General features: G+C 43.1%; 1 protein-coding gene across 4 annotated transcripts in view; it reads left to right on the top strand.

The window, feature by feature from the left end:
• The window catches only part of ASAP2 (ArfGAP with SH3 domain, ankyrin repeat and PH domain 2), a 205,313-nt gene that overhangs the window by 168,793 nt on the left and 20,016 nt on the right, over positions 1 to 16,504 (top strand). For 2 of the 4 annotated variants that reach the window (XM_063442173.1, XM_063442175.1), the window contains exons 21-22: positions 446 to 559; positions 2,655 to 2,904. In XM_063442173.1, coding sequence (XP_063298243.1) covers positions 446 to 559; positions 2,655 to 2,904 — 364 coding nt within the window. Of the gene's footprint in view, positions 1 to 445; positions 560 to 2,651; positions 2,905 to 16,504 lie in introns of all 4 variants that reach the window. The other 2 variants (XM_063442172.1, XM_063442174.1) reach the window with 1 other exon arrangement.

Raw genomic sequence — 16,504 nt, 5'->3', positions numbered from 1 at the left:
ATATTGACTTAACGACTTTAAAATATCTGTTTATGCATATATTAATGTGTGGATGAGCAAGCTATCACAATGTATTGACTATCACAATGTATTGATAAAATGCTAAAAATGAGCCCTGCCATGCAGACTGAGAGGGCACATTTTAGGAGTAAAAGGTTACACTAATCAATCAAGGTGTTTTCATTAATAACTATTTTGTTTAGAGTAACCCTTGCTGGTTCCTAGCCAATACAAAAAACAAAAAGATAAAGATAAAACTTGCCTCCATTCCAAGTTCTCTCTCAGCCCAGGAGGGAAGTCATTGGCCATTGTTCGCCATGCACTCAATATATAATGGTTCCAGGGAGCTATTTCTCTACGTATTGGGAATACATCAGGTTCTGCATGTAGCAAACATGCACATGTTTATTAGTCATGCTAACATGTCTTTCATGCTATTCCCAAGCTCATGCAAGCATTGACGGGCAGATTTAATGCTCACGTCCACGTGGAGTATGAGTGGAGGCTGCATAACATGAATCTGGATGAAAGCGATGATGATGTTGATGAAAAGATGCAGGTATGTTTCACTTTCCATATAATCGGTATTATTTTAACATGAGAAATGTGCAGTGTGAAGGCAGTGGCAAACACGCTGCTTCCAGTTGAGTTTGTTTTGGGAGATCAAATAGAAAGGATAATAATGTACACGTCCATGGAACATGGTAAATCTCGCTCCACAGACTTGTTTAAAAGCCAATATTTGTCAAGGTAGAGCCTTAGTATATTTATTCCAATAAACCGATATATTTAATACGTGTCATTGATGAGTTCTTCAGATTTACTGATTTTTTTTTTCTTTGCCCCAGAATTGCCTCCTTTTTTTTTCTTTCTTAATAAGTATAGACTGTAATTCAGTAATTTAAAATGAACGTTACTTTGTTTAGGCAATATAATATAAAAACCCAGCTTTATTTAGTGATGATCTGTGTGTGTTCACAATGAGCATTTAAACTCTTTATGACAAACGATCAAGGCTTTTAGCAGCCGCTGGATTGAACTGCATATCGGAAGGGCAAGCAGACCTCATTGATAAGGCACGCAGGTCCTTTGAAACAGAAAGATTTACCACAAAATTGGAAACCTGGATAGATGAGTCAAGTTGTCTTACATTTGTCCTTAATTTATTTTTAAATGTTTTTATATGGTGACTGATTGTGTGACTCACTGGAAGCAGGGTCCTCTAGAAGTCAATAACATGGTTCACAGTAACAGATTGTATGAGAGGCTGCTAAGTTATGCAATGACGCACTTACATACAGGACGTTTAGAAATGTTAATAGAATTCAGTGTGTCTTTCTGAGCTTCAAAATAATGTTCACTTATACCCTCACCTTCTATATTTCCAATCTATAGCACTGGTGGGGACATTGCAGGCACCTTATTGGTTTTATATATATGTTATTCTATGTGTTATGGCAGTACAACATGGACAGATGAGACATCGAACTATAAGTGGCCAAAAGATAGATCCTTTGATGTTTTGCCAGCCTGTAAGGCTGGAATGTAGTTCTGTAATAGCTTGTATGCGTTACACTTATCATAAGGTGACACTAAGCAGCTGCCTATTGCCCAAGGTTTAAAGCGGGAACCCGGAGCCGTGAATTTGCCTGACCCCATTAACAATCCCTAGGTGACGAATCAAGGGGTACCCAAACTGGTAACCTGGAATATATTTTGAACACTTTCATTTTAACAACAAAGAATGTGTAAAAAAAAACAGTGTGACTGAGTTGGACAAAGTCTAATAGCTTCTCCTGTGGAAAGCATCCCACTCGGTTGCTAACACATATGTTTTGCTCAAATGTCATTAAGTAAAAGATCTGTGTGCAGATCAAGCCGATCCGAGTACAATGTCCACATTGCCAGGCAAGTTCCCTCTGCAAGAGACCTATAAAACCCCAGATTGTCTCCTTTTTATTTTGGTCTAACGTATCCTAGTTAGCTGGCAGTACTCCACCAGAACAGGCTGAAAAACACAGGACTGCTTGGAGAATAGGGAGTTATAGCAGTGGTATTCAGTCCTCACAGAGTCACAATTATCTAACATTGCAAGTACAGCTCAGGACGTGAAGAAAATACCTCTATAGAAGAATAATCTTAGGGGAAAGCACATTGTATTGCAATAAAAAAAACTGCAAAGGTTTGTGATGGTGTTTGCAATTACAATTACTTATATAGTGCCAACATATTCCGTAGCACTGTACAATAGGTACAATGAACCAGTTAATTGGTTGGTGTGTGATTACTTGCCTGCCCATAGCACATGGGATTAAACAGCAGCAGTAATCTGGTAAGTGATAATGAGCAGCTGAAGATCTACAAATATATTAAAAGAGGATCTCATTACCTATTTAATCACTATTACTAAAAGGAAGTCCCCTGAATTATTAAATCAATCCAGTAAAGGATACTGACGTTCTTTGAGCAGGTTTCTGAGTGAAGTGGTTAAACTGTGATTTCCATTAAAATGTGAAGCACCTCTTTAGCAGAATCGGATCAGACTTTCCCTCTAACCAATAGAAATGAATTGTTTACATTTTTTATTTTTCTGCCATTCAAAAAGAAAAGAAAACCAATTCATTATTCTTACTCATTTGTCCAATGCACAGCAGCCAAGCCCAAATCGCAAGGATGACCGACCTATCAGCTTCTACCAAATTGGACCAAACCCCATGCAGCCCAGTGTTGCATGCTTAGCCAGGGATGTAGCCAATGTTGCTAAGAACAAGCAAACGTTCATGCCCAGTCTGCTGCAGAATGACACCTACGGAGCGGTACTTAATAACAACAATTCCCCAGTAAATACAGTGCCTCCACCTACGACCAGCGCCCCTCCTTTACCCCCAAGGAACATTGGCAAAGGTAAGGAACCAAAAACTCCTCATCCTGCTTTATGTAACTCTGGTGTAGTTATTGACAGTCTATAACACGGTATTCCACATAAAGGCTGATCAAACTAGTGGAGGGTCAGCAAAAGACAGTGTTACAAATCATTATTGAGTAAGCCGAGACCCATATGATTTTATAATGCACAACCATCCTCTCATGGGATAATAGTGATTTATATACCGTAAGTAAGGGCTCTTTGTCAGACTTGAAACACTTTGGAGCACTCTCTTTGATTTAGCTGTATTGGCAGGTGATAAACACACGTTACTGCTGCCAACCTACTAGTATTGATATTATTGACCTTAGAAGGATGTTAAGATGAGTTGAGCCTCAGAATCGGACCTGTGATCTTGAGGTACAAACATGGAGTGTAGGTGAAGTAATTTGAATCTAAATTCGTTAAATGGGAAATGTCCTTCAATGTCAATGGTGCCACCATTAGCATCTCTGGGGTAAATTGCAGTCTACAGTAATGATTGCACTGAATCTTGCATCTTGGCACAAAGGTTTTGAAAAACTTATTACGAAATGCCACCTGATTATGAAACGCTAGAAGTGTATAAACTGAGCAAAGCATCTGAGAAACATTAATAGAAGTGAAATGATTCTTTATTATTATTATTATCGCCATTTATATAGCGCCAACAGATTCCGTAGCGCTTAATATTATGAGGGGGGGGGGGGGGATTTAACCATAAATAGGACAATTACAAGAAAACTTACAGTAACGATATGTTGAAGAGGGCCCTGCTCAAACGAGCTTACAGTCTATAGGAGGTGGGGTGTAAAACACATTAGGACAGGAAATGGCAATCAAATAAAGTGGGAGTGAAGCAGAGCTGGAGGAGTGAGTAAAGCACTGCCCTATAGGAGAGAGCAAGAGACAGGTATGTGAGGTAGAGGTTACTCTGGGAGGCCATAAGCTTTCCTAAAGAGATTGGTTTTAAGGCACTTCTTAAATGATTGAAGACTCGGGGAGAGTTTGATGGTGGTAGGCAGGCTATTCCATAGGAAGGGAGCCACCCGCGAGAAGTCCTGCAAGCGTGAGTTGGCCGTACGGGTGGTACGGAGGTGGTCACGGGCAGAGCGGAGAGACCGAGAATGGGCATACCTGCAGATCAGTGACGAGATATAAGAGGGGCTATAATTGGTCAATGCTTTATAGGTATAGGTTAGCACTTTGAATTGACTCCTATAGGATACAGGAAGCCAATGTAAGGACTGACACAGGGGTGAGGTGTGAGAGGGCAGACTAGAGGAAAATCAGTCTGGCGGCAGCATATTTTAATCTGATGCAAATTAAATTTTATGTATAGTAAATGGGAAGCTTTCGAGTCCATAGAGCAGATAAATGATTGATAAAACGATTGCAGTGTTATTTTAAGCCACTCCTTGTGGCATAAGATTAAAAGTGCGATGTAAGGTAAAATGAACATTGACGGAGTCACTTCCTGGTTTGGTAAGAACTTCAAATGTGAGCATCTTTTTTATTGTTATTATTATCGTTAATGTATTGTTTTTGCATACATTGTGAATACATAAAATACAAAATATTCCAGTTCCAGTCTGGAGTTTTTCTTAATGAATACACAGAGAAGAAAAACGTGGGCAATTGCAAAATAAACATTTCATGTGCTCAGATATACAGTGATCAATGTAAAGTATAATGGCAATACAAATGTGTTGTTTACAATCCTGTAAGTATTTACACTGTGAATTCTCAGGGACCGACCAGGGAAATGAACATTTTAGATCAAAGTAGTTCAAATACTCTGCTACAGTGAGGGAAAAAGTACTTGATCTCCTGCTGATTTTGAATGTTTGCCCACTGGCAAAGAAATGATCAGTCTATAATTTTAATGGTAGGTGTATTTTAACAGTGAGAGACAGAATAACAAAAAAAATCCAGAAAAACGCATGTCAAAAAAATTATAAATTGATTTGCATGTCAATGAGTGAACTAAGTATATTTTTTTTTTTTTTTTTTTTTAATTCTTTATTTTAGTTGTGCAGGGAAAGTTACAAACAGCACACACTGCCATAACAGCTAGGGCATGCAAATCTTCAGACATAGAATTACATAGGTTATGCATTAGTAATCATAGCACATTTTTGTAAATTGTTGTCGCTTAACATAAAGTTGCATCCATTTTTGGTATTTCTGAGGGCTAGGGAAACATACAGTATTGTCGGCTATGCATAAAAGAAAAGCCACTTATAGGTTACTTATAGGTTAATTAACGTTTTGCAATGCCCCCAGAGTGGATGGAGTCTGCGCCTTTTTCCAAGAAACATTAAACTAAAGGCCAACATCAAAATATAAAGGGCATGCTAAACTGAGTGTACATACAAATTAAGGTGTCACGCTTAGAGAAGTGGGTAACATGCAAACACTTTTAACTGTCGATGGAGAGTGCTAAGTATCACCCCCTCGCCCCCCAATTACTTTTTCAGTCCAGGGTTATACACTAAATTTGTGTGGCAATGAGACTTGCTTTCAAAGAGTTCTCTCGTATATCTCCATAGTCTCTGCTTGCTTTGGACTCAGTCTCTTTCAGGGTCGCGCGGTGGGCACCGTGCGGCAGATCTTGAGTAGTATAGCTCCCGGCAGGGTACCTCATGGATCGCTGTGTCGGGGTGATGATCAGTTGCAGTTCAGGGTCCTGCGGTTTGTTCTGTGTGGCTGGTGTTTGCCTGTGTAGTTTCCTTCCCCGCTGCCTGTCGCGGTCTTATCCCCATCCCTGTCTCAGCTTCAGGGCCTGTGTGGTTTGTTTAAAGGCAGGGGTGCCTGTGGGTGGGTGGCTGCAGTAGTGGACTGTGCTGCAGATGCCTTCAACCCCTCCTGGTTGTTGCCACTCCGGGTAGGCAGGTAGTTGCTGGTTTCAGTGCCCACACACGCGGCCGCCGCCATCTTAGTTTCGATGTTTCCATCGCGGGTCGGGGGCGCCCTTACTGCGGCACCTTGGGTGCTGTGTGGTGGTCGGGGCTCGAGGGTGAGGACCGGGATCACCCCCCCGGTCCATAGGGGGGGGAACGGAGCCGGTTCCTCACGGGTCTGGCTCTTGGCGGAGCATCGGTAGGCAGGATAGCTGGGCAGCGGCCGTCTGCCCCGCTCACCGCTGGAGTAGGCCTCGGTGTGCCAGTGAGGATTCTTCCTCCAGGGGACTAAAACCCTTTGGGTCAGCCTCGCCCTGGTTCTGGTGCTCTCCACCCGGTAAGGGCCGCCGTCCCTGAACAGTTTTTATGTTGTAAATCTTAATTTTGCAGCTTAATTAGACTGCATTTGCTGGAGCTGGTCTTGCGAGCGACCATCCAGCTCGGCGGTCCGGCCCCGCCCCCCAGTGAACTAAGTATTTGATCCCCCATCAATCAGCAAGATTTCTGGCTCCCAGGTGTCTTTTATACAGGTAACAAGCTGAGATTAGGAACACTCTCTTAAAGGGAGTGCTCCTAATCTCATCTTGTTACCTGTATAAAAGACACCTGTCCACAGAAGTAATCAATCATATTCCAAACTCTCCACCATGGCCAAGACCAAAGAGCTGTCCAAGGATGTCAGGGACGAGATTGTAGACCTACACAAGGCTGGAATGTGCTACAAGACCATCGCCAAGCAGCTTGGTGAGAAGGTAACAACAATTGGTGTGATTATTCACAAATGGCAGCTGGGACCATAGTCACCAAGAAAACATGTTGTAACACACTACGCCATGAGGGACTGAAATCCTGCAGCGCCCGCAAGGTCCCCCTGCTCAAGAAAGCACATGTATAGGCCCATCTGAAGTTTGACATCTGAATGATTCAGAGGAGACTGGGTGAAAATGTTGTGGTCACATGAGACCAAAATCAAGCTCTTTGGCATCAACTCATCTCGCCGTGTTTGGAGGAGGAGGAATACTGCCTATGACCCCAAGAACACCATCACCACCGTCAAACATGGAGGTGGAAGCATTATGCTTTGGTGATGTTTTACTGCTAAGGGGACAGGACAACTGCATAGCATCAAAGGGACGATGGACGGGGCCACATACCGTCAAATCTTGGGTGAGAACCTCATTCCCTCAGCCAGGGCATTGAAAATGGGTCGTGGATGGGTACTCCAGCATGACAATGACTCAAAACACACAGCCAATGCAACAAAGGAGTGGCTCAAGAAGAAGACCATTAAGGTCCTGGGGTGGCCTAGCCAGTCTAACTTTTTTGATATACTTTTTTATAACTTTTTTGACATACGTTTTTCTGATATTGTTTTGTTGTTTTTCTGCCTCTCACTGTTAAAAATACACCTACCATTAAAATTATAGACTGATCATTTCTTTGTCAGTGGGTAAAGCAAACGTTCAAAATCAGCAGGAGATCAAATACTTTTCCCCCCTCACTGTATGAGTCCAGCTCAGCTATTATAGTCTAAAATTGGTAATTTGCCCGTAATAACCTGTATATATTTTTTTTGAAATGTAGATATAGTGATAACGTAGTGAACTTTCAGTAGTAAATACTGAAAACATAATTTGTGTTGAACGGGTATTTTGTGAATAATAATAGTATGAATTTTTTTTTTGTTTGATTTGCTTGCTTGTTTTTTCTTCCAATTTTCTCAGCTCGGTTTCATTATATTTTGGGACATGTGGAATTTGGACAGGCACATGTTGTGTATTTTTTTGTATTTTTAAATGGTTAAAGCCTACTATCCAAATGTGTGCTGTCCTTATTTCTGAGATACGGTATATATTTTTTTATTGTGAGTTTAGTTTTATTCTTTTTGTTTTTCTTTTCTTAAATTGTATGTTTTGTTGTTCCATTTTGGGCTGGCTACAAAGGGATGAAATATAGGGTTATCACAATTTGTCGCTGGGACTTTGAGACCACTGTTAATATGATTCCAAAACAAACCTAAACTCCACTAGGAGGTAGTCTCAAATAATTACAATGTCATCTGAAGTTAAATGACAATTGAAGGCCAACTATGCCATAATTGGATTGTGAATGTTATATTACATCAAATAATCCATAAACAGATTGGCATATGAGAAACTGATACCGGAGAAACTGACGGAAGCGAAGCACAGAGAGATGGACACAGGTTTCTTCAGGAAGGAAGAGATTCTTTATTGGATCACCGATCGGGACTCAGAGGGACTAATGTCACCAAAATACAGCAAGTTCTGAGCCCCGGACAATAGTGCAGGCTCCTTATATAGGCACATAACTCCTCCCATATTAAGCTCCACCCGCACATTCTCTTAACCAATCAACACAAATAAGAATTAACTTCCTGTTTGACCGCATGGCTTGTCCAGCACAATGGAGGAGGGGGAATACAACATCCTGTATTCTTGCACATGCTCCGTACACTACAGATCGTATCTTGCCTCGTGCAACCAACTGATCGATACGTCAGCATATGCACGTACACATGCCACGTGGTAATCTCGGCCTACTAAATTTATTTTTACCGAGATTCCACCACATTCCCCCCTTTGATGCCTCTTGATATTTCACAATTACTTGAGGCATCACTTAACCTTGGTTTGCTTACACCGCAAGTTACCTTGAACCAGACCAGACTTATCTTATGATGTGAATCTTTTAACACTCATCTTCCTGCATTGGTTCTCCCTGATCTAAAGCCTTATACTTATAAATCGCCATTATCTGTGCAGCAGCCTTCCTCTCTGCTATATTTCCTATCAGGCTTTGCACAGACCTAACTACTAAGGGTATAAGACATGGCAGGACTAGACACAACATTAAAATCAGTAGGACTCCACCTACCACTGCCTTAAGCCCTCCAAACCACTCATACCAGCTACCAAACCAACTACTTGGATTATACCCTTTCCATACCTGAGTAGGCACATGCGCTAGTTTAACCATATGGCTAGTAAGCTCAGCTATTGCCTGCCCTTCGTCATCTATTTGAAGACAGCAATTGCTCAGGTTAAACTTCCCACATACACCTCCCTCTACTGCCAAAAGGTAATCCAAGGCTAATCTATTTTGGTAGACTGCTGTCCTCATCCTGGTGTTATGCTTCGCTAGAAGATTGAGCGCTTGTGATGTCTCGTTAGTAATAATCTCAACCACCGCCTGTAATCTTATAATACGGTTGAGCATATAAATAGGGGTTCTGTAACCAAAGGTACCATCCTCAGCCCACGTGGCTGGCCCATAATAATCTATGATACGCTGGGGAGGCCATTCATTATCTTCCCAGGTGCCTATCTCTATGGGTCCCCTTTTCTTCCTATGATTCACATCATACACTTTAACACCTAAAGTCTCACCTGTTTCAATCGGTAACAAGAAGAAGGATGGTTTGAGCATACCCAACACACATGCCCCTTCCCAGTCCTGTGGCAACTCCGAATAGGCTTTCTTACCACAGATCCAGTACAAATTTGCTGGGGCTCTCCAGGTAGATGTGATGGATAAATCAAACCACACATCCTTTAAATTGGCGTATCTAGCAAACGGGTTAGATGGTTCTGAGACATTTGAAGCCGACCACCAAGTTGTATTTTTAGTATCATCATCATAAGCTTTTTGCCCTAGACAAGTTAATTCTCCTACAGAAGTATTATACATTATTCCTTTCCTTGCTATGCAAACATAACCTATGATGGAGGTCTTTAATCTCCACTCAGATTTACCTCTAACACTCATATGATAATCGGCTTGTGTAGATATTAATTGGTCAACTGCCTCAGAACCGGACATTACCTCCTTTGCTTCCCAAGGCCATTGGTCTCCCATGTTAGTACCTCCACACACATAGCAGTTGGTAACATTAAGACTACCGGCAATACTTTCGGCTAAATCGATGAACAGGTTTTTAGCATTATGGGGGATCTTATTATCTATACTCATCTCTTCATAAAAGGAATGGTATACTTGATGAGTTTGGGAGGATACCGTATCAGTCTCTATCCCTATAAACAATAATGTCCCAGGATCTAAACCCGTCCCGTATATCTGAAACCCAAATAAATTGCCATATTTGTCTAAGAACTTATCGGGGTTATTTATAAGTATATGGATGGGATTACATTCCATAGACTTACAATATGGGCTAGTCGGCAACTTAGTCACTATCATGTCTTTGTCTACTGTCTGTCCCCAAGTCGCCCACCCCACACAAGACCAATATGGGCAAAAGTTATAGTCTTTATTTGGGCATCTAGGACTTACATATTTATTTTTACTACTGGGACAAATATATTTATCATTAGACCCATACGTCCTCTCCCATCTAAGATCCCCACATACATTCCACGGCTTTCTACCACTCGATATCGCTTTACACGCATCAAATAGCAGAACACCCGAAGAATGTACGGATTCTAACACCGTCTTATTAATTAGGGTCCCCTGAGGATCTCCATTCCTGAGAGTCAACCAAATTGTACGAGGTTGATACTCTGGACTGAAGCACTTAGGTTCTCCTACTCCTAAATGGCACACACTATAGTCTATATTTAAGTATCTACATCTCGATACATCTCCTTTACACTCGTATTGTGAATGCCAGATTAGGGTTTGGGAAATATGGTTACCTGTTCTCGTAGTCTTAATGCATACCTCACAGCTAGGAGTGTCGGTACCTCTACCTTCCTGAATATAAAAACACATATAAATAAACACTATCAAAAGCACATCTTTCGCCGTCATCCTCAGTCTTCGTCCGTGCGAAGGCGCCTCAGCTTCCAGGATGTGAGGGCTGCAGGGAATGGAGTTCTGCTCGTCTTCACAGGTGTCCCTTCGAGACTTTCCTGGCTTATATACTATGTGTTGGTAGGCGGACAGGCTTTATTATGGCCTTCTCACTCACGCACCAAATCCCTGTAACAATAAAATTTGTAATCCACACGATTCCTCGTTACTCCGACTGAGTAGTGCGTTTTAACCGGATCTTGCAGGGATTCTCTGGATCTGCTGTAACTTGCCAAGAATCGACTGCTGCTGGTTTAACCCTGGAGTGATGTATCCACGGAGTCACTTCGGCTACTTTTATCGCTGTAGGGGTAGACAAAAGAACAACATAAGGACCTCTCCACTTGGGCCCTAACGGTACATTATTCCACTCTTTAATCCACACTTGATCTCCTGGATGATAACTATGAACAGGGGGATAAATATTCACAGGTAATCTATCTTGTACCCATTTCTGTACCTCCTCCATAGTCTTACCCAACTCTACAACCTGCTGCCGGGTAATTCCTTCTCCCAACTGACTCAAATCCCCCCTTAAGTTACCAAGTACGGGAGGTGGTCGCCCATACATAATTTCAAAAGGAGAGAGGCCCATCCTTCTGGTAGGGGTACTGCGGATTCGCAATAGAGCTATGGGTAAGAGAACGTTCCACTTAAGTTGGGTTTCCTGACACATTTTAGCCAACTGGTTCTTTATAGTTCTATTCATTCTCTCTACCTTACCAGAACTCTGGGGTCTATATGCAGTATGAAGCCTCCACTTTATACCAAGCATATGAGTCAGTTGTTGTAGGCACTGATGAACAAAAGCTGGACCATTGTCCGATCCTATAGAACAGGGTAGTCCATATCGGGGTATTATTTCTCGTAGCAGGAATCTCACAACTTCTCCTGCTTTCTCTGTACGAGTAGGACATGCTTCTACCCAGCCTGAATAGGTGCACACAATTACCAACAGGTAACGATGTCCACCCGATTTAGGCATCACTGTAAAGTCTATTTGTAGATCGGACATGGGGAGTCCCCCCATAAACTGGACTCCTGGTGGCTTTACTGGTCCTTGTCTTGCATTATTTTTAGCACACGTTACACATCTTCGTACAATGGCCTGAGTCAAGTTGGACAATCTTGGTATGTAGAAATGTTTTCTGAGAGATTCTTCTGTACTGTCTCTCCCAGAATGTGTCCCGTTATGATAATTTTGGACAATTTCTACCGCTAGTGATGCTGGTATGACTATTCTTCCATCTTCTAGCTGATACCACTTGTTCTCCAAATACTTTCCTGGTTCAGTCTTTAACCACTCCTCTTCTTGAGCTGTATAAACTGGAGTCCATTGGGACAGTGGAGTTGGTATGAGAGCAGCTATATGCCCCACATATTCCTGTCTTCCTGATTCAGCAGCACGCTTAGCTGCACTATCTGCCATCCGATTTCCCTTGGTTACATCACCATCTCCTCTCAGATGCGCTCGACAATGTATGATACCGACTTCTTTCGGTTCCCACACTGCTTCCAATAGTTGTAGGATTTCAGCTGCGTATTTGATTTCTTTGCCTTCTGAATTCAGTAGTCCTCTTTCTTTATACAAAGCTCCGTGGGCATGAGTGGTTAAAAACGCATATTTGGAGTCCGTGTAGATGTTCACTCTTAAACCTTCAGCCAATTGTAACGCTCGTGTCAGTGCTATCAATTCTGCCTTTTGTGCTGATGTTCCTTTCGCCAGTGGCCGAGCTTCTATCACCTTGTCTATTGTTGTTACTGCATATCCTGCATAGCGGATCCCTTCTTTCACATAACTACTGCCGTCGGTATAATATTGAACATCGGGGTTCTGGATGGGAAAATCACGAAGATCTGGTCTACTTGAGAATACTTCATCCATTACTTCCAAACAATCATGTTGACTTTCAGTAGGTTGTGGCAAAAGGGTAGCTGGATTTAAGGTGTTTACAGTCTCTAAATGCACTCTTGGGTTTTCACACAACATTGCTTGATACTTGGTCATACGGCTGTTACTAAACCAATGATTTCCTTTGTAATCCAACAACGTCTGTACTGCATGTGGGACTCGTACATAAAGTTCTTGACCCAGAGTGAGTTTATCGGCTTCAGCTACTAGCAGGGCGGCTGCAGCTACGGCTCTTAGACAAGGTGGAAGTCCGCTGGCCACTGCATCCAATTGCTTAGACATGTAGGCAACAGGTCTTTGCCATGATCCCAAGTACTGTGTCAATACTCCCACAGCCATTCTTCTTTGCTCGTGTACATATAAGTAGAATGGTCGTGTGTGATCAGGTAGACCTAATGCTGGGGCACTCATCAAAGCCTTCTTCACATCTTCAAATGCCGTTTGCTGTTCTTGGGTCCATAAGAAGGGGTCGTGCTCTGTACCTTTGATAGCTGCGTACAGAGGTTTTGCCAGTATCGCATAGCTGGGAATCCATATCCTACAGAAGCCTGCTGCCCCCAAGAATTCTCGCACTTGTCTTCTATTCTTGGGTATTGGTATTTGGCAGACAGCTTCTTTTCTCTCTGGCCCCATAATTCTTTGACCTTCAGAGATATGGAATCCCAGATATTTGACAGTTGGCAAACACAACTGAGCCTTCTTTCTAGACACCTTGTATCCTGCCTTCCAGAGAATGTGTAGTAGATCGTGCGTTGCTTGCTGACAGATTTCTTTTGTAACTGCTGCTATCAACAAGTCATCTACATATTGTAACAATACACACTCTCCTGGGATGGACTCGAAATCCAGTAGATCTTGACTTAGGGCTGAACCAAATAGGGTAGGTGAATTTTTAAACCCTTGGGGCAGTCTTGTCCAAGTCATTTGGCGTTTTGAGCCCGTTACAGCGTTCTCCCATTGGAAAGCGAAAATACATTGACTTTCTGCGGCAATTCGGAGGCAAAAGAAGGCATCTTTGAGGTCTAAGACTGTAAAGTAAGTAGCCCCGCCCGGAATTAAAGCAAGCAGGTTATATGGATTGGGTACAACTGGATGTATACTAACAACCGCATCATTGACTGCTCTCAAGTCCTGCACAGGTCGATACTCATCTGTACCGGGCTTTTGAACAGGCAGCAATGGGGTGTTCCAGGGGGAAGTACAGAATTTTAGGATACCATACCGTATGAACTTATCCAGATAGGATTGGATGTTCTTCTTAGCCTTCTGCGGGATGTGGTATTGTCTTAGGCTCACTGGATAAACCCCATGTTTTAGTTCAATTTTTATAGGTGGAATATTGCGGGCCAGTCCTGGTGGGTTGTTCTCTGCCCAAACTCCTGGTATATTAAATAATGTCTCATCACTCCTAGGGTTTTGGCTAGTCAACGCTGTATAAAGTCGCCACTCTTCTTCCTTTGGTACGGATAATGTCATGATACCTGAAGGTCCATTAAACTTTAAGGATGTTGTTCCATTTGGTAGGAACGTAATCTGTGCTTGTAATTTTGATAGCATATCACGTCCCAGCAATTGGACTGGACATTCAGGCATATAAAGGAATTGATGTTTTACTACGTGGCCTCCCAATGTACAGAGTCGACTTTTAAGAACCGGTTTTTCAGCACTTCTTCCAGTTGCTCCTATCACAGTAATAGTCCTTCCAGATGGAGGAGCAACTAGATTAGTCACCACTGAATGTTCAGCACCAGTGTCGATCATGAACGCACTCCTTTTCCCCCCTATTGATACATCGACCATAGGCTCCGCTCGACCAAGGGGGATGGAGCCCGGTCGGTATCAATAGTCCTCCATGACCGTGTCAGCCAATCCTACAAAGTCCCTGCCTTCTCTATCGCGGGACCTTTGCGCTGCTGGAATATACCTGTCTTCCCTAACACTTCCTCTGTTCCCATTACTCCCTCTATTACCATTACTCCCTCCGGGGCCTCCTCTACCTCTCGCTCTGCCTCTAAAGTTTCCGTAACCTGTCCTAGGTCTGTCTCTCTCACACTGTTCTCTTCGAGGACACTCATTTGTCCAATGCCCTTCTTCCCTACAGTATGCGCACTGATTTCTACTTAGAGGTTCCTCATTCCATCTACTATCGCCTCTATCTGGGCCCCGTCTATCTACGCCTGCGATTGCTACCGCTAGCATATCAGCCTTTTTACGCATCTTGCGCTCTTCCTCTTTCTTACTTTCTGTTTCCCTATTCATATAAACCTTATTCGCTACCTCCATTAGTTGGGTGATTGACATACCTGCAAACCCTTCTAACTTTTGTAGCTTGCGCTTAATATCTCCGTAAGCTTGGCTGACAAAGGCGGAGTTCACCATTCGGGAATTATCTGCGTCTTCCGGATTAAAGGGGGTATACAAGCGGTATGCCTCCAATAATCGGTCATAAAAGACACTGGGCGCTTCATCGCTTTTCTGAATCACCTCAACTGTCTTCGACATGTTAATAGCTTTCTTTCCTCCGGCTTTCATGCCAGCAATTATAGCGTCTCTATAGGCTCTGAGTTGAACCATATCAGCACCATTTACGTTCCAATCGGGATCGGTGTTGGGATAATGTGTTGCGGCCCATGCTGATGGATTGGCTTGGTTTAAAGTACGGGCTTTATCCTCTAGTGCTTTAATGGCTGCTTGATTTATTCTTGTCCTTTCCTCATTGTTAAACAAAGTCATTAATAACTGCTGGCAATCAGCCCATGTCGGGTTATGTGTCTGTACTATTGAGGTGAACAGATCAGTCATAGCTTGTGGTTTCTCAGTATACGAGGAATTGTGGGTCTTCCAGTTTAAAAGATCGGTTGTCGTGAATGGGACATATACAAAGACTGGGTCAGCATGTGCCATTTGGCCTGCGGCATCGATATAGGCTGGCCCAGGATTCAGACGAAGAGGCATCTGATAGTGTCTTAATTGTTGGGCACCGGTCAACTGTCGGGTCTGTATGGGGCTACGTGGAGGGGCGTCAGTCATAGGTTCCAGTCGGGGAGAAATAGGGTATGGGGATATGGGAGCTTGGTTTTGGGAAAAGGTTGTAAATAGAACACTTCGAGCCGAGCTAGATGAAGCTTGACCGGAAGTCTGAAGTGGCGCCAAATCAGGATATTCGTTTTTAATGGGGGTTGGTTCTGATTCCGGAAGGGGAGATTTAGTACGAGGGGGGGTGGATCCTGTGCTGGAGGAGGAAGCGGAAGTGGATGGGGGTAATGAGGGGAGGGCTGCAGGACTTCCTGCGTTTGCGTCACTTCCTCTTAACGGAAAGTAAGGGGGCGGCAAAGGGATCTCGGACTCAGGGGGCGTGTCCAAAATGGGCCTAACACCAGTCCTAGTGGACGAACAAGTCCTAGCTACCATGAGGCGACACTGCTCCTCGTGGCATGTCTGGAGCCATTTTGGCGAGTCATTTACGGCCTGTCTCCAACAATCAATATAAGGAAACTGGCCGTAAAGTTCAGGCCTACCTGATACAGCCACGTGTAAGCGCTGTACCAGAGTTGGATCCAAACTGCCACGTGGCGGCCATGCCGCAACCAAAGTAGGCCACTCCCTAGTACACAAAGTGACCAAACGTACAGGAGACATTTTAACCCCAAAATCACAAGTTTTGAATCCCTTTTTAAAATTCTTCACCATACAACCTAAGGGATCCGGGATCGTTGACTGCGACGCACCCATACTTAACAATGGAACGTCGTCGACAACGAATACTATGCACGCGTACTATTCAACAGTCACACCCGTTTCCTCTGGAAACAGCACCACGTGGTACGGTTACCAAGTGAAACGTACACAATAACACAATGAACACTCAGGGAATTCCCGTACACACACAGCTGTTACACCAGTCACTATATAATCAATATTATGCCCTTTGGCGTAACTATACAGTCA

This window comes from Pelobates fuscus, chromosome 2, assembly GCF_036172605.1.
Source record: "Pelobates fuscus isolate aPelFus1 chromosome 2, aPelFus1.pri, whole genome shotgun sequence".
Lineage (NCBI taxonomy): Eukaryota > Metazoa > Chordata > Amphibia > Anura > Pelobatidae > Pelobates > Pelobates fuscus.
Note: the sequence above shows the minus strand (reverse complement) of the source record. Positions and strands in the feature narration are given on the sequence as shown.